Genomic DNA, 21069 nt, shown 5'->3' on the forward strand with positions numbered 1-21069 from the left:
GTTTGTTTGTAGGACCGATGTAGTTCTCATCAGATTGGCTGTCCTCTGTGTTAAATGAGCCTGGTAAACATCCCTTTCTTTCTTAATTCCAGGTGTGTCAGGTCAGCGCACAGCAGCCTGTCCAGACAGAGCTCTTGATGCGCCACCACCAGCTGCAGTCTCGTTTGGCCACACTGAAGATAGAAAATGAAGAGGTGAGCGATCCTGTGCACACGAACCTTAAAGGTTGAAGCAGACCAATGTCGTTTTTCAAAGAGATGCCGTGTTTGTGGGAAACTACAGCTGGAAGTTAACGCAGGACTAAGATTTTATGCTGTATTGGTGATCAGGTGAAAAGAATAATTTTGCAAAACAAAGATAAAAAGAACTTTATTTCTCAGCTTCATCCACAAAAGTGAACAGACATAATAATGGAAAAAAAATAACTAATTGGTTTAGCATGGATTGATGAAAACATAAGACCTGGAACCCTATAAGCTGTTTAGTAATATGGTAATATGACAGTCTTGCTGAGTAAAATATGAAAATGCAGAGACGATTGCCTATCAGTTAAATTATTGCAAAAAAGCTGTGCCAGGAAATTAACTTGTTATCATTCAAGCCATCAATCAAGTGTGCCCAGACATGGCAGAAGAGGAAAATGTGTTCAAGATGCTTATCTGCTACTGTAGAACAGTCTATAAAATGACTCAATGTTAAAAGGCTCCGAGGCCTTTGAGAAAGAGCCTTTATTGATGTGAGGTGAGCTTATTATCCAAAATGTAACTACTTTATTGGAATAGTTCAACATTAGTTTTTTACAGAGTTGTCCTCTCTACCACTCTTGCCATTAAATCTGAAGCTATAGTCAGAAACCTGTTTGCTTAGTTTGGCACCCAGCATGGCTCTGTCTAAAGGTATCATCATACTTCTGCAAGAACATCTAAAGCTCATCAGTATCTTGTTTGTTTAATTCTTACAAAAAACACAATGTAAAAATTTGAATTTGAAGTTATACATGCACTTTTTGGCCTGCAGTTGGTGACCTTCTAGCCTGGTGTTCCCAAACCCAAATTCCCAGTGTGAATATATGGGTCTGGCTGTGCTCGTTAGCGAATCGTTTCCAGTCATTCCATCCAACTTGATGTAGATCTGGGGTGAATTTTACAGCTATTGGAGCAGCTCTAACCAATCAGAAATGACCACCATATGCGCTGATAGGTCTGCCCTTCAGAGTGGCTAAGCAAACGTTCATGTGAACAGAGTTTCCAGACTACAAGCACAGCAAAGAAGACTGAAGCTGTGAGCAATAGTCTGCACATTACCACATATAAAACCACAAGTTATCATGTTTGCCGCTCAATTTTTGTACAAATTAAACAACAAAGATAAAATTTGTTAATTTGTGAATTTTAAATTTGATAATAGGCAGATTCTCTTAAGTTTTGGCCAAAGTCAGGCCAGCTATTCCTTTGTTTCCAGCTAAGCTAAGCTAACTACCCGCTGGTGGTATCTTTATACTAACAGTGCAGACATAAAAAGGGGTATATATCTTCTTTTTTAGCTCCCTGCAAACATGTATTTCCCAATATGTTGAACTATTTCCTTAGGAAAGGTGGAACACAAATAGACAAAAAAAAGAAGAAATACTCTTCTCTTTTAGAGCCATCCAACTGGCAAAACATCTCTGCCATATTAAGTGATGATTAATGATCAATTTATATTACTCATCAAAGTACTGGTATTTCTCTTGCTTGCCTCAGCACCTGAGGCATTTTCATACTTCTTTTGGCGGTGCTGTATTTTAAACTAGGATTGGCTGCCAACACTCACTTCTTCCACACTGGCATGCAACAACAAACAACCAGTCATCCAGCATTTACATTCGTCTTTAATCTGACATTGATCTATGGGGTCGTCTCTCATCCAGTCTCCTGCCTCCACTGGGGGCCAGGAGTCACCAAGGCCACTGTGACACACACGCACACACACGCACACACACAGATCTCTTTAAAGGTCACGATGGTGTGTATATTTGTCAGTGTTTGTCTGTTATGAATATGGAAATGCACACTCCCTCCCTGTCTTCCTCACATGGAAAAATATAGTTAATCTTTCATGTCACGATGCATCATGCTAGGAAGCTAATTACTCTGTTGTTTACGGTGTGTCAATCAAACTGCTGTGCAAACGGCCTGCAGCAGTTTAGTCCTAGACTGTGCTGCCTTGTTTACACCATAGCTTGTTTGTGACACTGAGAAGATGCATTTGGGAATATACACATTAGGAGTACCAACTTCCTGCCTTTTTTCTTTATGCATTTCATATATATATATATATGACAAAGATATTGTAGTCACATGTTTGTATGCTGTGTCAGGTGAGGAAGACTCTTGACGCCACCATGCAGACCCTCCAGGACATGCTTACTGTGGAGGACTTTGATGTTTCTGAGGCCTTCCAGCACAGCCAATCCACAGAGTCGGTCAAATCGGCTTCCTCTGACTCCTATATGAGCAAAGCAAACATCGCTAAGAGGCGAGCAAATCATCAAGAGACTGAGGGCTTCTACTTCACTGTGAGTTCTCAGACAAAGCAGGCTGCAAAGGCACTGCAGCATGGTGCACATGAACATAGTATAGCATACGGTATAACTAGAAATAACCCTGGCACTATTTGTCTTTTCATCTATGTCATCTGCAGAAATACAAGGAGTACTTGAATGGCAGCAATCTCATTGTGAAATTGCAGGCCAAGCATGACCTTCTGAAACAGACACTAGGAGAAGGTGAGACTTATTAAAACATTGTTGTACTGAGCATTCGTGTGGTGTAAAATGCAGTATTATGTGGGTAACTACTAAATTACCAATAACAGGAAAACATCTGTGCAGTATATTAGTATCATTTCAAGATGAGAATAACTGCGTTTCATACTCTAATTGACTGATTAATTTGGCGGGGAGGTTTTTAAGTATTTATGTCAAATTTGTTTTCAACAAAAAGGAATAGGCCTAATATTCTTCAATTTTGAAACCTTCTCCTTGCTTTCTGGAACACAAAATTATATCATTCAATGTCATTCATTTGACAACTTGACAATTGGACATATAGCAGCATCACTGGCTAACCAAAACACTAAATATGTTGCTACCTCTGAGTATTTTAGATATGTTCTTTTGGTTAAATATTGATCTGTGTGTAACTTTCACTCTCAGGATCATGAATCACATGAAGATAATGGTACAACTTGTATGGATATACAGCAATGCATATGCTGACATTTGATTGATTTTGATTTAAAACACTTGTTCATTATGAAAATTTGATAATTTGAAATATATCAAAATTGAATGCCAAACTGTTATGCTCTACTGAGGTTGTCTTTCTCCTGACAGCTTGAAATGTTTTGGACTCATAAGCAGGTCATACATTGAAAAGATTGTACAAAATCCTTGGACTCGTAGTACTGCACTCAAAAGGATTTTTCTTGCCATTCTTTGCTCATAAATCCGATATTTAATATCCATTAAACTCAACCATAAGAGAGAAGACAATTGTATGTTTGATGTCGTCATGTTTCTACTTCAAACTCACGCTCGCGTCTGCTTTAAGGCTGGAACTATGTGTGTTTAACATAGAGAAGGATTGTGCTGGAAGCTGCTTTACACTTGAAGGACGTGATCCTTATATAAATATTTCTGATTGGCTGATTAAAGTCCGGCCTTAATTTGTTTGCGTACAGCGATTCGCGAGTGTGCACTAGTGTGGTGCAGATATCAAGAAATCACCACACTGTACAAATCAGCTCTCACAGCCTCCCACTCTTGTTGCCCCTGGATACATTTTTACTTTGCAGAGAAAGTAGCCCCTTCTGGGGCTCTTGTGCTGTTTCTAGGGCGACCGCTGAATGACCGCTGCTTGGCGAAGAGTCAAATGCAGCCATGGCGCTCACCCCATTCAGGCTGGCTGAATAGATGTCTGTTTTCTCATAACACCCCTTTCCGTCTCCATCTGCCAGCCTTGTATAGTCAGTCAGCACTCAACCGTACGACTAACTCCTGTGATTGTAAAACTAGCGTATACTAATTTGGTCTCTTTCTCTCCACTTTTTCCTTTTAGGGGAGAGGGCTGAATATGGAACAACAAGGTAAGATGTCCAGTGATAAAGGTGTGAATAAAATAGGCGATGGTGTGTAAAATCCTTCCTGTGTCTCTTAATGTGTCATAAATGAGATCACGATGTGGGAATAGCAGTTTAGTCTCAACATCGCTCTTATTTGATATACAGTGTATTGGATCCAAATTAGAGAAGGCAGTGCTCAGAGTTGTTCTTCCTTCCTTTAATCTATAAAAACATGTAAGGACTAAGAAATGAAATGCCAGTGAGATGAGTAATGTCCTGCATTTGTTAAAAGATAAACAATTCAGTGAGCAGAAAATGAACAAATATTGACAAGGCAGGCTCATGACTAATTGAATACAAGGGTTTGTCATTTTTGATCTGTGCCTCATTTCATTAAATGTAGTCAAATATGTATTGAATATTGTGTGAGATAACTCCTTGTCGTCGATATGACTGACTTTGATGAAGTGTGCAAGAACAGTTTCATCTAAAGTTTAGTTCATTGGAATAGTTTTTTTTTTTACATTTTGGGAAAAATGTATGTTTTCTGGCCAAATGTTAAATGAGAAGATTGAAACCACTTTCATTATTGTAAATTTGAAGGCCCAAAAAAACGGCCCGTTAGCTTAGCCTAGGTTCGCATAAAGTTCAGAAGCACAGGGAAACAATTAGCATCAAACCGTTAGTAAAACCACAATGTGCTTTTCACTTTGGTTTTCACACAGATGAAACAAAAAGATGAAACGTTACAATTTTTGAAAACCAGCCTCTTATTTTCGAGCCATTTCTTCCTGTTTTCCAGTCCTTGTGCTAAGCTAACTCATTCATTGCTGTGGCTTAATATTTACCATACAGACATAAGAACGGTATCAATCTTTTCAATTAACTCTCTGCAAAAAGTAAAGTGTAAGAGTGTAATTACCCAAATTATGAAATTATAAAACTTTGATTTTATGTTTTAAATATTGTGTTTATTGGAGGTGCAAATTACTGTGGTAAAGACCTAACAACAAAACCCCTTTCTTAAAGAAAAGTAAAAATATCAGTATTTTGATGTTATTCATACCATGTACTACAACCCCCACCATTTCCCCAGGCCCCCCACTCTTCCCCCTAAACCCCAGAGAATGCGGAAGTCTAGGCCTCGCTCCATTTTTAACCGTAAGCTGTTTAACGGCAATATGGAGTCCTTCATTCAGGTATCAGCCCATCTGTGCCCTTTGTCTCTCCATGAGCTCAGCTGTCTCGCTAGCAGTCCTTTGGGGGTTTTCTTTGCCTGTGACCACTCCTTTACCCAAACATTTGTCTCACTCATGCACTGACTTTCCTCTTGCTCAGCGCCTTGTCTTCACAGTTTAGAAAGTATAGGATGAGGTGAAAGCTGGTCAAGCATGTTGTGGCGATGGTTTAACTTCAAAAGCACTGGTGCGTGCGAGGTTTTCTTGTGAGCCCCTAGCCTCCAGACACCGAATTAAATTTGTTTTCATGTATGTCAGTTGGCCATGCACCAGCCCATGTCAGGCTTTGCAAATAAACACATGGCCACCTCCACTCTAATGCTCAATCAAGGAGGGAATACACCAACAGTAGAATAGAGCTGAAACAATGCGTCAATGGGTCACAATTTTTCCAGCAAAAAATGTTCTCTTATTCCAGGTACTGGCTTGTGAGGATTTGCAACCTTTTTGATTTTTCTTGTATGATAATAATCAGAATGTCTTAAGATTTTAGATTACTGATTATTTAATCTGTTTAAAAAAAAAATTACAGAGAAAATATTGAATCGATTAATTGAGGAAATAATTGGTAGTAATTCAAATCTCATTAATTTAAATTCAGCCTTGAATTTAGTATCTCCCTCCATGTCAAGCAGCTCTTTTTGGCTGAAAAATGTATGTATCCCCCATCCTCTCGGGTAGCACCTTCCCTCCCACCCTCTCCGCCTCCAAGCCACGTCCTCAAGTCTCACGCCCCACCAGGCAGGCACTGATGCTTTGGCTATTCTCTCAAAATCTGTCTCTCTCACTAACCTGTTGTGGTTGTTGTTGCTTCTCTTCCTCTGTCTCCGTGCCTTACTGCTCTCTGCCCAGGGGAAGACGGAATGTCCGTGCCAGGAGTCAGGTACTCTGTCTTATAGCAGGGCGGGATCATCACGCTGTGTTCAGTATGCTAACCAACATTTCTGTGCCTCTGTCCTGTTGCCATTCCTGTGAAAATACTGTAGTTATAGCCATATATGGTGCTGCAAACACTAACACGACTATGTTCTGCATATTGTGGTTCTGTGCACTTATTATCAGTTATTTTATCAGTTATCAGCATTAAGTGGTCAACAATGTCCTTTCAACGTTTTGAAGTTAATTAGTTTGAGGGTCTGCCTCTGTTACCGTCTGATGATAACACATTGCAGGCATGACTATTTGTTTTCTATTATTGCCCGTTTATGTGCTTCCAATAATAATAAATGGATTCTGCCTGTAGGATTCAGGGCAGCCGATACCAGCGGTGGTTGAGAGCTGCATTCGATACATCAATCTGTATGGTATGTTTCGATTGTGTTTATGTCTTGTAAAGTGAGCAGTTTTTTCAGTTAATCATATCCTACATGTTGTCATTGGTTGTTAATTGGTCAATTTCAGTCTAATAAGTGTAATTTTCTTGTTTCTTCAGTGCGTCCTGTTCCATGTTATGCCTTTGGCATTTCTAACAGTTTATAGAAGAGTAACCCAGAATATTACAAAGCTATACAGTTAGTTTTGGTGTTTTTAGTTTATACCTGTTTTGGCTGTCGGTGGGGAAATGGGATGGGAACCTCCAAAGGTCAGACATAAATGTGAGATGATACAATTGGCTCACAGTGACTGAGACATTTTGCACAGACACATGTGGATTACTGAGGTGAAATATAAACTTCTGTATGATTCATTTATTTGACCAATTAAGTTACATTATAATATTCATGGATTTAAGTGTAAATTTTTCCATACGTATTTTCTTTTTAAATAATTAGCCACATGTTAATTCAACCAAAAGCCACACACATAGTTAAAGTTGAGGTACATTCATTACAGAAACCGGCTGGTTGAATGGTTTCCCTCGAGAGGAAACTCGTAGTTGTTCTGTGAAAAAATCAACTTGTTTTAATAGACTTTATTTTTATGGTGGAGTCCGCGGGGGCTGTGTGATTGTGTGGTTTCCACAGAAACATAACCAACACTGTCTTTTATTCCCTTTTATGATAAATAAAAAAAATCATTTAGAACTGTCTTTATTAATAATAAAGGCCCACTTGTGGATATTGTAACAAAAGCACCACTGTGATTTTGACTAAAAACGAATATGTTAATTTACATAAAAGGACCAGAAAAACAACTAATTAACAAGATGTCTCAACAAGTAATTATTAATAAAGCCCTAAAACAGGTTGCATTTTTAATCCCTTAATAGATTTTTTTTTTTTTTTTTTTTTTTTGCTATGGTAGACTGTTCTAGTCCTTTCATTCCAGTCTCACACGATAAACACACCCATATTCACACAATGCAGTTATTGGGTTATATTCTGTTTTCAGATTTGTTTGTGCTTCAATCCTCTCGACTATAAGTGCTACTTACCATTTGTTCGATGTACATGTGCAGAGCCATTCAACAAGACATCTGATGTATTTTTAAATGGATGCATCGTTTGTATTGATCGTAATGTTTATTTATTTATTTTTTTCTCCACAGGTCTTCAGCAGCAAGGTATATTTCGAGTTCCAGGATCCCAGGTCGAAGTCAATGATATTAAAAATGCATTTGAAAGAGGTTAGTCCCAGGTCACCCGGCCATCTTCTCTTGATTGATTTTAAATTGCTTTTGACCACCTGAAAAACTACAGTTTCTCTCAGAGGACTCTAAAGTGCAAATAACGAGCCTCGCATGTAACCCTTTAAGGGACATGTAAACCATTTAATGCACAATACATGAGATTTGCATCCTGGAGTAACAGTAAATGAGGAAATAAAACTACTCTCTCAATGTTTATATTAACGCCCCAATTTGAAATGCACGTACAAAACTGCTTCAGTGCCATGTTACATTAAAGGGATTACAGTGAATGAATAATGAGTGGATTAAAAGAATGTTCCATCTACAGGAGAGGATCCACTGGTGGATGATCAGACCGATCATGACATCAACTCCGTGGCAGGCGTTCTTAAGCTCTACTTCCGGGGCCTGGAAAACCCGCTGCTCCCTAAAGAGCGTTTCCTCGACATCATATCCACGACCAGTGAGTCACATTCCAGGAAAACCTATGAAATATGTAAGGCTTTTATTTAGTGTAGCTCTCCATGAATGTCCCACTAATTCTTTCTTCTTTTATTTTTTCAGAGCTTGACTCTGGTGCAGAAAGAGCTCATCACCTTCAGCAGATAATTGTGACTCTTCAGCGGCCTGTCATCATCGTCATGAGATACCTGTTCGCATTTCTAAATCAGTAAGTTTTGCCACCACAACATTTTAACTGTGCAACATTAATACAGTGATACTTACGGCTTCTGCCTTTGCAAAAAGTCTTTCCCAGTACAGCGACGAGAACATGATGGACCCTTACAACCTCGCTATTTGCTTTGGTCCCACACTGATGCCCATACCAGATGACCAAGATCCTGTGGCCTGCCAAGTGCATGTTAATGAGGTCATTAAGACAATTATTATCCACCATGAGGTCATCTTCCCGACCCAGCGAGAGTTGGAAGGACCTGTGTATGAGAAATGCATGGCTGGAGGGGAGGAGTACTGGTAAGTACAAGGAAAGGGGTCCAAAATCTGCCATACAGTATTACAGTTTTTCCCAGTTGTTAAAAACTTAACAATGGAAAAATGTGTCATCTTTTCCACCTGCGTATCCTGATTTTAAGTCTAAGCCAATTTGAATACGTCTCTGCACATTTCCCAATACTGAAATATCTTCCTTTAAAGTAGAAAGTGCAGTCAGAGTAATAAAACTGGGTAAAATAACATAATCAGCCTGTTTTAGACAAAGATGCTGCAACACTGCCGTAAGGAATACCTGTTTTTGATGGCTTTCCCTATTTTAACTGTACCAAACAAAGACAGTATATTGCTACCTCAGTGTGTGATTATTATGTAGCATGTTGGCATCCCACAATCAGAGGTGTAACATGACACAACAATGTCGCTATCTAGTGCCACGCCGTGTGGCTATGAACATCTGTTTAATTGTTTGAGGCTTTTTTCTTTTACACAGAACATCTGTTTTCTATACTTCCTTCTATTGTGTGTCTTAGTTGTGGGACACAATCAAGCAGCAATCTTTCTTTATCATATTTGTTTATTTTATGCTGGAGAAGAACAACAACATGATTGTTGGATATCCAAATTAGACTCATCTTAAATGAGCTGACTGCAAATTGGGGATTTATACATTACTGTACAAAACAGACAGTTCCGCCTCTTACTTGTTGCATCCTGCTTCTTCTCTGTTCAGCGAAAGCCCCCACAGTGAGCCGGGAGTTCTTGATGAGATAGACAACGGTACTGGACCCAACACGAGTGATGAAGGTGAGTCTCCATAAAACAATCACTGCACCTTTAAGATTATAACTGCAGCTAAATAATCTGGCAGAGAAAATAATGTGATTTATTCGATTGGATTCTGTCACGTTGTTTCTTTGTATTGCAGAGTTGGAGCAGATTGAGGCCATAGCGAAATTTGACTATGTGGGCCGAAGTCCACGAGAGCTGTCCTTTAAGAAAGGAGCGTCTCTGTTGCTTTACCTGCGAGCTTCACAGGACTGGTGGGAAGGCAGACATAATGGTGTGGATGGACTGATCCCACATCAGTACATTGTGGTACAGGACATGTAAGTAAGATTTACTCAAAAGCATAACCACAATCAAAACGTCAGTAACTTCAGCTTCTGTGGGCTCGTGTCGTGATTTATGTTGCTCTAATTTCCTAAAATGCATGTTTATCCTTACTACCATTCTCATGAACTAGGTTGTGGTTTCAAAAGCATGGCCTCAAAAGCACACAAAACCTGTGCTTTTGTGAGGATCAGTGTGAATAAGATACTCCCTGTCCCTGGTTGTTTTTCCTCATTTTCTTTCCATACTTAGCTGCAAGAAAAACAAAACCAATTACCCTCATCAACACTTTGCTATAGCGCTTAGAAGAGCTTCTTGTGTGTTTTTTAAGAGATCTCATATTGACAAAGTTCAATCTTTCAGAGTAGAAGCCAAACTTTTTCTTGAGACAGAATTCATTAACCAAGAGCCATCACTGCTGTGTGTCTGTATCAGGGATGATGCATTCTCAGACAGCCTTCAGAGGACTGATAGTGAGACCAGCAGTGGACCGCATCACGATGAAAGAACCTCATCCAGAAATGAGCGTCAATCTCCTTGTGATCACACACCTGAGAACCGCTTTGGAGCAGCTTTAGGAAGGTGGGGTTAGTTCAAGCGATACGTGCCAGTGACAGTGGGGCACTGTGCCACTGTCTAGAGTGAAGAAATTCATAGTAGTTTCAAAGTATGAATCTATTTTATCACCTTTTCTTAGGGTGAGAGTGCGATCAGATGGAGCTGCAGTTCCACGCCACAGGAACGGTGCTGACAGTCTCAGTCCCACCAGAGCTGCCGATCTGCCTCCCAGGGTTATGCCTCGGCCCTGCAGCCCACACAAAATAGCTGTTAGCAGGGGCCCAACAGACAGTCCAGAGAAACGGCGTCTCATGACATTTGGCAGTGCCGGCTGCATCAACCACCCCGATAGGAAGGCGTTTGTCGAAAGCCACTCTCAGCGATCGTCACCAAGCACCACTCGGCATGCAAGTTTAGGAGACCACAAAGCTCTTGAGGCTGAGGCACTTGCCGAGGTGAGTGTTGTCACTAGAATGCACTTTAAAGTGATCAAAATTATTGAAATGCATTTGACGCTGCACTAACTGAGCCTCCAACCATCTTAATTTTAATAAAGGTTGCCGGTTTGGTTTTGGGGGTTGAGGATGGGAAGGAATACAAAAAAAGCAGGAAAATATTCTCTTCTTGCATTGCTTTCCATGAATAGTAAACTAAATATAAAGAAAATAGAAATGCTTAAAAACATGTGCATTTTTGTTGGTAGACTTCCTGTATTTTAATATTATATATAGAGAATAGCAATAAATAACGTTAAATTCATATTATATTTATATCTCTACTGAAACAAGCTTTGCCTTTTACTGCTTTATCACATATTTAAGATTTGATTGATATGAAGAGTTTTTAGTCACAGTTTCAGAATTTAGCCTGTGTAGACAACATCCAGGGCAAAAAACGTCTAAAAGTCACTTGCTACAATTCTTACACATTACGTGCACTGTGCTCTCTGTGCTGCGTGGGTAGTAAAACACCATAAAATTGTCAAAGCTAATTTTAAGGTCAGGAAAAAAGCTTTTACGCTGCATGCACTGGTTGTTGAACATCATAGGGCTCCAAAATTTGGAAGGCAGAAGCAGAAATGTCGCCTGCATCAACAGTGGTTTTAGTTACTCCTTGCATGGTTGTTTAACATCCATTTTGAGATTTTAACATTAATTTTGCCTCTGTTAATGTTTGACAGGACATAGAGAAAACAATGAATACAGCTCTACATGAGTTGCGTGAGTTGGAGAGGCAAAATGTAGCCAAACATGCCCCTGATGTTGTCCTTGACACATTGGAGCCCCTGAAACACCCTGGTGGAGCCCAGGATCTGTCTGCCAGCCCTCTCCACACCATGGTGATCAGAGATCCAGATGCAGTCCAGCGACGCAGCAGCAGCAGCTCCTCCACCGAGACCATGACCACTTTTAAGCCAGCTATGTCGGTGCGTAGACCTAGTGCACCTCTAAGGCCCCCGCCTGTCAGACCTGTCCGACCAGCTCCTGTGATTGGACAGGGACAGGGACCACACCGCTCCAGTAGCTCTAGTTCCTCTGGTCTGGGCAGCCCAGGCATCACCCCCACTGACAGGGTCTTTCCCAAAGCACCATCCCCATCACCATCCACCTCCTCCTCGTCCTCAGACAAACAAGGTAACATGTAGCTCCAGCCAGTCACAGGTCAAGTGGTTGAACAATATTGTGGATACTGATGGATGTTGATTATCATCACGCCCCAACACCTTCTTTTGACAGCAAAACAAACATCCACACCTCTGTCTGTACGATGAATATATACCACTAATCTTCATGTAGGAAGGCTGCTTCTGGTTTCTGCCCACGCCTTTTTTGCCCATAATTGTTGGGAACAAGCCAATGCATTGTGTTACAGTGATATATTACAGACATAGGTTTTAAATCTGAGAATTTCTTTTTTATATATATATATATATATATATATATATATATATATATAGAAAGCTACCATTTTGAATAACCATGCTGGAAAAAAGGGATGCACTGGAAAATACTTCAGTTAACTAAAATATGACAATGACACCTCTCATTGAAATGTTATTAGGTTACAAAGATGCTGTGTGGTTGTGCTTTTGTGTCCGGTGTCCTGTTCCATTATGCGGGAACACTTAAGGGAATATTTCACCGCTAATCATGTAGATATCAAGTCTGTGCCGGTTGTCCATATAGTGAATTCTTACTATAATTCATTGGGCGCCATTTATATTGACAGACGTTTTCACAGAGAGCCTGTTCCAGAATGTTACATTATGGGGCAGACAGACAACATGGTGGAATGATGAAACATGAGTGGAATGGCCTTAAACTGCAGTTCTTCTAATGACCACTCAGTACTGGCTCCAAAGAAAACTGTATTAAGTTCACATTGGCCTCAGCTCCTAGCCAGACTTTATAAATTATAATTCTATGCAGAGTGGCTTTTAATGAAGTGGAGATATCCTACAAATGATATCCTGAAATTACATTACATGTCTTATTCGTGCAGACGTGTAATGTGGCCAAAATAATTAAATATAAAATCCTCAAGAAATCCATGGAAGTCCATTGGTTGGCAACTGAAACACGACAAGCAAAGTTGTCGTCCCATCTCGCGGTGCTGCTCGAGTCTGGTGAGTTTGCAGCCACTATTGACGGCGGTGGCAGTATCACTGGCCAACAGCCTGTGTCAGGCTAGGTTAGCCAGTAGCAGTACAACAGCACCTTTGCATCTCTTTGCTACATATCCTCAGCAGTGGACGTGGACTGTTACAAACCCACTGTGATTCTGATATTTGATAAATTCATTGTGTTCACCATGTGTCGGTACTGGGAAGCAGCTTCAAAAGCTACTTCTTAAAAGTTACTTCTTAAATCTTATATAATGAGACAAAAAAAAAAATGGTTATGTCAGCTAAAATTACATTCGTTATTCTTCATCCAATACTGTCAGAATGGGCCAGTAGGTGGCACAATAGATCAGTGATAAAGAGAACATTGACAATTGTCGTGACCATTATAGATATTTCATCCCTATAACTAATATAAGAAAATAATGATGAACCTCAGAAAAATGTTCTATTAATATTGTCATCTGTCTATATAAAAAGATTAGCTGTGTTACCTTGACAAACAAGTAAAACATTCTCGTAAAATTCAAACGACTAATGCACTTATAAACACGACAGGGAACTGTGCTGCATTTGTAGGTTCTGTGTCTTCATTTTGATGAAGTTGTATAGAAACATGATATAGCACATCAGTATCATTGAAGCTTGTCTAGACTTGTCTAGATTGCACATGGTCACTGCAGGCTTTGTGGATATTTAGCTGAACTTGTTTACTGTTGGTGATATTTGTTGTCTGTCTCATGAGGATGATCACTATATCTTTAAAGTGTAATAGGTACATTGGAATGAATATATACATAATGTTAAAGGATGCTTGTAAAAAATAACCTTGTATGATAGGAACAGGATATATTATCGTCTCTAGTGTGTAGATTTTTGTAATTCTTATCCTTGCACAGACAAAACAATAAATCAATGAAACATAACAGAATTTTCTGATTTATTGTAAAAATGGGGATGACTGAAAATGACCAAAAAACATATTATAGTGCACCACACAGCATTATGCAAATATAAATGCATAATTTTTGTTTGGTTTTGTTGCTTTTCAACACTGCTCAGTGTACTTTTACATTATGTGTTGCAGTGCCATCTACTGGTTTTGAAGACCATGTAACAATCAAAATGATGCTATTGCACGATCAGTGACAAGAAATCCCAATATTTGGTGTTTTGATAATGATGTTGCTTCTTACACTGGCAACATTACAGCAGAATAGTACAGTTAAGTACAGTCAGTGGCTCACATTTATTATACTCATTGCTCACTAAGACATCCAGTTACCACATGTGCCCTGTGGATGGAGCCGTTGTCATCCTAGAACACTGAACAACACTGAAATGCTTTGCCATGATTAAGGGGACGACAGAAATGAACAGGTTTACTTCTTGATATCCACTTGAACATTTGGAGTCGAGTAAACCTAAACCATACCCAGACAAAAACACATTTGAAACATAAAGTCCTCATTATTGCCGGAGATACATCGCTTCTTTTTTTTTTAAGTTTGCAATGCCCCCAAAGAGTCACAAGATAAATCTGAGGTATAAAATGAAGAAATAACTAAGTTATGCTTTACATTTCTTAATCATTTTTTGGACTTTTATCTCAGGAGTTCAGAGGAGAAATGTGTCATAACAACTACAGGTATTTGAAACATGACGAGGGCCATCAACAGCTTCTTTTTTAAGATGTTTTTAAATGAGTGTATGTTATGTTTTATGTAAATTTTGTCTTTAAGCGGTAAGTAGGTATCTAATTTTAAAAGTATATAATAAAGTATATAATGAAGAAAAAAAGTACAATTATAAATATGAAGTTGTAGGAAAGTACTGAACAACTTTTAGTGTTAGTGCGGAGCTCTAGTAATTATAGGTAGTTACTTTCCACCCATGCTGTATTCTTCACACCTGCTTACTTGCAAAATGTTGCAAACTATTCCTAATTAAATGAAAAATCTTCTCGGATATTGTACTGACATTTTCTCCTGACTGGTACATGCTGCTGGATTATTTTGCCTTTCATTGTTCAATATAAAAAACATGTCATCAGCATCTTAATCACTGACCAGAGGTGCTATTGACATGTAGACATAAGTAAATAAATATAGACTGTATATACTGTAAGTATATGATCTTCTCTGCCTGTGTTGTTTTCCAAGTCCTGATCAAGGAAAGTCTGCTTGACTGTTTTTTTTTTCTTCCACAGCCATCAGGTTTAATTCATTTAGGTGTGTTCATTGAGATTAAAGTAGGAATTTAATCAGATTATGACCTTGACTGAAGCCTGAATGACTGCCACAAGGAGATGGACCACCTGTAAAATATCACCCAGCTTTCCGGCTATGGCTTCTTAGTCCAAAAGGCCTTTTCATTAATGCTGTGATATGATTAGTAAGGCCACCAGGGTTGAAGACAACATCAGTTGGGGCATTGTGGTCAATCCTCTCAGTATTTCTAAGCAATACAACGCTGATATCCCCAGTTATGAGGATTTTCAACAAGCATTGTCAACAATATTTACAATAGTTTTTAGACTTAAACTACATAGCATTTTAAGAAGAAAAAGCAAAGACTGGAGATGTTTATGAAAAAAAAAAAATACTATTATGTGTGGCAGATTTTTTTGTTTTCTAATTTTCCATTCAAGTAATCATTTCTAAACCACTTCAAATCATCTTGTGTAGCATCTTGTGTGGCGTCCAAACCCCAGATTGGAATCCACCATTCACAGTTTTTGTCAAGTATACGTAACGAGATTAGGGAATTCCTTTATACAATGTAAGCAAATTAATTCCATGAATTCTTACACATGTAATTTGTTGACGTTAATGCAATTACAGACTTAATTTGGCCCTTTATAACCCCTCTGATTGTGGTTAGATCAGGTCTGCTTCTGTGTCAGTCAAAAGAAACATTTGTTTTACAGCATTCTGTTTGCCTATTTCAGCTGCGGCTCTCTTGCTATACTGGCTTGCATCAAATGAATCCATTAAACTGTCAATACGACTCATTATGGCCATCTAACATGCAATTGATTAAAATGCTTATCCAAAGTCAATAAACAGCTAAGATATGAGATGAGGTGGACTGAACTGACCTTCGGTCTTAATTTTGAAGCAGTAAATTTCCTCTCTAAAAGATATGTATTAGAGGGGAATTGTTTTATTAAATTCACAATATTATGCAATTGATATCCTTCGTTTTCAAACTAAGACATTAAAAAAACTTAAAAAGGCATGCTTTACCATGAAACAGACTGCAACTGATATGCTGGTCACATATTTCCTGGATTTTGTTTTTCATTACTGGAAACATCTGACTGAAATATCATTGAATTTTAACTCAAGCAAAGGGAACAATTTTTCTGTGCAAGAAGTAAGTTACTGTAACAGAGTATGGCCCTTTGATTGTCCCTGAAAACATATGGAGCTCTCTTATAATAATTCACTACAACTGTTGCTCCATCTTCTCGAATGGGAATTCAGTCATGTTTGCTGGTCCAGTTTAGACTCCTTCTTGCAGTGGTTTCCGCCGCTGACGCAAATACCAGCAGGTCATTTCAGTGACATGTGATTAACTCCATGTTTCTGTTTGATCAGGGCATTTCTTACAAGTTCAGCCTGACAGGGAAACATTTCTAATTCACACACAGATGGGTTGAAAGTGAATGTAATCGAAATGATTAGATCTCCAAACAAAATGACCAGAACAAAGTCTGAAAACTTTTTATTTTTGGGGATATGCTGCAATTAACTTTTTGTGAAGTTAATGCATGAATTGTTATATTCACTGCACCTGACTGACCGCACTTCTGACAGGTCCCTACTTCCCATCTTCCACACCATTGAGTTTCCTTAGAGCGTACAGATTTAACTGAGCTTAACTAATTGTTGACCACAGATCAACCATGTAATGTGACTTACTCATGCAGACATAACTTATATACCAATCATTTCCTGCACCTTCACTGTCACTCTTTATCGACCTCACAATTAGTGGTAGTCCCACTAATTGTCAGACCCTTTAAGTAAAAGTTTTATCAGCTCAAGTATTGAAAATAAAGTTGTTTTTAAATACTGATATAAAGTGAATTAGTATGTGCTATGTAAATTATTCAATCTTCTGTTACACATTTTCCTTAATACAAGGTAAGACAAAATGTTGGGAGCCATCAAGTTTGCAGTTGTTGTTTTTTTTAAACAAAGTGGTGTATTTTCTAAATTTATCTAATTTGTTTTTGTGTGAGATTAAATATATATATGAAAAGTAACCAAAACTACAAATGTGAGATAAATGACGTGGAATAAAAAGCACAATATTTCCATATGACTGATACTTCAAGACTGTGATACCATCCAAACTCCTCAGAAAAATTTACCTTGATGATTATTTACTGGAAACAGCATACACGATGGATATCTGTCATGGGAATTTCTTCTTTTTCTCTCCTGTCAGTATTGTAACCTACATTCTTCTACAAATAAACACTGGCTAGGCTTTCATGATCTGAACCTGGAATGCAGACTTTATTTAGAGTTTATCTAGTTACATCAGCCTCTCAAGGTTGTATTTTATACTGTATAGATTGTCAGAGTAATGCAATATGATTTTGGTTTACCAACATCTGCCACCACTTGTCTTTGGGCTCTTCCAATTCGCTTCCTGAATGGTCTCATGGATCTATGTTCTCCTCAACTGACTGCTTGGGTCAGCCTTAATATAAAGCTGCTCCCAGAAGTAAAACTCTTCATCTGTTGTCTATCTGTTTATTAAACCTTAATTCAACAGGGCAAGTCATCAAAAAAATATTTTGTTTTAGTAAAACAATGGGTTGGAAAAAAAAATCATGACTCAGAGGAGGCTTGGTGGTGATTTTACTAAAGAGCTTTGAAGCAGTCCAACCATTTCAAAGACAAGATGCAGAAACGTTAAGAACATGTTTTACCTTCAAGTACCACCACTTTGTCTACTGCAAATGTACCTTCAAATGTGTGCCATCTTTTGACATGGAATTTGAGAAATATTCACTTTTTAAAAAGTATTTATATACAACTGTATATATTGTTGAGGAGGGTGAGTTAGATAAAACGACTGACATCATCTCAATTAACACATGTCCCCAAATGCCGCAAATGCAAGCTATCGTTAGATGGTATAATTTACCAAAGTTCCCTAAATGCTTCACAGGATACGTGTAGATGCTAGCCAGATGGCGGATGCACGCTGAGAGGCCTTCAGTTACTGCAGCGCACACAAGTCATGTTTGCTGATCAAGTTTAGACACAAAGTATGGGGCCAAAATATATTTTGAAAAGACAAGAATTATGCGTTTTAACGAAAGATTTACCTGAGTAGAGACTTTGACACCAGAATCTGCGTTTCAGATCGTGAGTCCTGTCTGTGGTTAGGTTTGGGAAACAAAAGTACTTAAGTTGAGGTCAGGGAAAGATTGTAGTTTTGGTTAAACGCGTTGTGTCTCAAGTCACTGCAGACTTTCTCTGTATTAAAGTAGACCAAGTGCTGCCAGTATTCTAATGCAAATAGGATCATATTTTGCATGATCTGATATTGGAGGAAATTAAAATGAATAAAATACATTTTAGGTGAACAGTTTTCTGACCCATTCAACCTTTCCTTTTCCTTGAAAACATACTGATCTGCAGTTTAAAATTAGGTGCATCTAAACATCATTTCAAGCAAATAAGAATTTATAGACAGATATGGGATGTAGCTTCAACACCCAAGGCCTGTACTATGAAGCAGGTTCAACAACCCAGGATATATTTATGTTATCTGGCCTAAGCCTAACAAAACTTAATTGTACTAAGTAGTCACGCAAAAGTGGTTATCAACCTGATAAGTCAACCCAGGGTTTGAGCACATGAAAGAGGCAGCATTTGCAGCATATGACCAATCACAAACAACACATGACAAAAAAAGGAAACTATCGTATTAGACAAATAAGTAGAAGTTAAATGGCCAAATGCAGGAGGGACAGCTGGCAAAACTGCTGCTGCTCCATAGGGCACGAGTTGTGCAACAAATGTGTATTCCAATAAAGTTATGTGTTCCATATTTATTTTCCCAAATCAGATTCAGACTAATTTAAGTTTTCATAAACAAGGAATTTGTCTTGGATTAAGGTGCATAACACCAAAAACTAATAAGATAAAAATCTAGTGAGAAAAATACAACAAACACAAAGGCAGGTGGTATATATATAACAATTTACAAAGAAGTACAAAAATATGCTGGCGTGCAAATGTAAACTGTACAAATAGTATGTGTAATGTGCAATGTATGACTACAAATAATACTAATAACTTGGTTAATGTAATGTTACCTCGCTAACTTCAAATCCTGCTTCACAGTACAGGCCTCTCTATTCCACTTAGTGTATCCAGTGTAAAGGCAATGCTCTACCTAATTGATTTACCATAAAAGGTCAAGTTTTTTTCTGGTTACAGAACACACAATCGGACAAGCGCTAAAGTGGTCCTTTGATTTCAAATACAGCAGAAGGGAACATTGTGTCAAAGCAAAATCTACTGCTGAGACTAATTAAAGAATAAGACACACTGTCCTCTGAGCTTTGAGACTTGTGCATACAGCTCAGGGAAAAAAAGCACTTTGCTTTCATTTGTCAAAGGCGAATAGAAGAGGGTGACGGAGTCCATGCTGCTGAAATTCTTGCCCTTATTCAACTAATTGAATTAAATAAAGAGGAACATAGGGTCGGTGTAAGCCCAGACTAAAAATCTATTTTCTGTCTTGAGCACTGTTCCTGAACCTCTAGCAAGTCTTTTTGCGAACAGAGGTGCAACAAATCTAGTTAAAGATATTGAGTTGCTGGCCTTCTTGTGTGTGAAAACTGCCAGTAACACCCTGTAAATTAAACATAAATGGAGTGAGTCCTACCATGCAGCCACTTGGCTCCTCTTGCCCCTACAGTGAGAGAGTTGTCTGTTTCCCATCAGCAGGACACGGTGGGATGATTTACCGCCCTCACATCTGCTCTCTGGCACTGCTAGATTTCACCGGCAACAACTTGAAGGGGCTCAGGAGATGTATGGGTCTGATCAACTAAATCTCTTAGAAGATGTGAATTTTGGCCCCAAAGGAAGGCGAAAATAAAACAATCAGATAGTAACTGATGTCCAGAGGTATCTGTCAAAGTGACAAAATACACAGTGATTAATATCTCAGGACCCATCACTGCTGGAACTAATGCGCTTATGGAAAAATGCAGGTTATCTGTTTCCAGGGGAGGGGAGGAACAGATTTGGATATAGAGAGAAAATCCTCCTTTTATTATAGAGTGAGAACCTATTTTTAAATCTATTTTTTCAACACAAGGTTGCATTGTGCTTTTTGGTTCACCCTCACGGCTCTCAACAGTGTTGTTTTTCACTCTGATAAAACTTATTGTATTTTTCCTGCTCAGCACCAAACAGATAGCCTGGTCTGAATCCAACCCAATTTCATTGCGAACGCGTTCATCTGCCAACGCTGACACCACCTACTGTGTCCACCAAAGCCAGAGTCAGACAGACAGACAGCATGGTAGACTATAAATTCATCTTTGTTCTTAGCAGAGGAAGAGGAATGACCCCCGCCCACCCCAGTCAGCGCTAACTCCCCAACCGGCAGCTACATCCCCAAGCACAATGACTGCAAGCAGTCCAAAAATGTACCTGCCTACACCTGCAGCTCATCGCCACGCTACGGACATGTCAGCATTGTCGTCACCTCATACTCTACAGCCTTGGCCAAACGTTTTGAGAATGACACAAGTATTGGTTTTCACAAAGTTTGCTGCTTCAGTGTTTTTAGATCTTTTTGTCCCATGTTACTATGGTATACTCAAGTATAATTACAAGCATTTCACAAGTGTCAAAGGCTTTTATTGA

General features: G+C 38.8%; 1 protein-coding gene across 2 annotated transcripts in view; it reads left to right on the forward strand.

The window, feature by feature from the left end:
* LOC138195287 (SLIT-ROBO Rho GTPase-activating protein 3-like) overlaps positions 1-14087 on the forward strand; it is a 31430-nt gene extending 17343 nt beyond the window's left edge. The window contains exons 8-22 of one of the 2 annotated variants that reach the window (XM_069144585.1): positions 93-194; positions 2360-2557; positions 2683-2767; positions 4101-4128; positions 5201-5303; positions 6586-6646; positions 7831-7908; positions 8240-8374; positions 8476-8581; positions 8659-8886; positions 9596-9669; positions 9791-9971; positions 10411-10557; positions 10673-10988; positions 11714-14087. In XM_069144585.1, coding sequence (XP_069000686.1) covers positions 93-194; positions 2360-2557; positions 2683-2767; positions 4101-4128; positions 5201-5303; positions 6586-6646; positions 7831-7908; positions 8240-8374; positions 8476-8581; positions 8659-8886; positions 9596-9669; positions 9791-9971; positions 10411-10557; positions 10673-10988; positions 11714-12178 — 2307 coding nt within the window. In that variant the 3' untranslated portion in view covers positions 12179-14087. Of the gene's footprint in view, positions 1-92; positions 195-2359; positions 2558-2682; positions 2768-4100; positions 4129-5200; positions 5304-6194; positions 6226-6585; positions 6647-7830; positions 7909-8239; positions 8375-8475; positions 8582-8658; positions 8887-9595; positions 9670-9790; positions 9972-10410; positions 10558-10672; positions 10989-11713 lie in introns of both variants that reach the window. The other variant, XM_069144576.1, reaches the window with a different exon arrangement.
* Positions 14088-21069: the final 6982 nt, after the last annotated feature.

This window comes from Embiotoca jacksoni, unplaced genomic scaffold (genome assembly GCF_022577435.1).
Source record: "Embiotoca jacksoni isolate LCO1_2020_lvr unplaced genomic scaffold, fEmbJac1.0.p SCAF_1, whole genome shotgun sequence".
Lineage (NCBI taxonomy): Eukaryota > Metazoa > Chordata > Actinopteri > Embiotocidae > Embiotoca > Embiotoca jacksoni.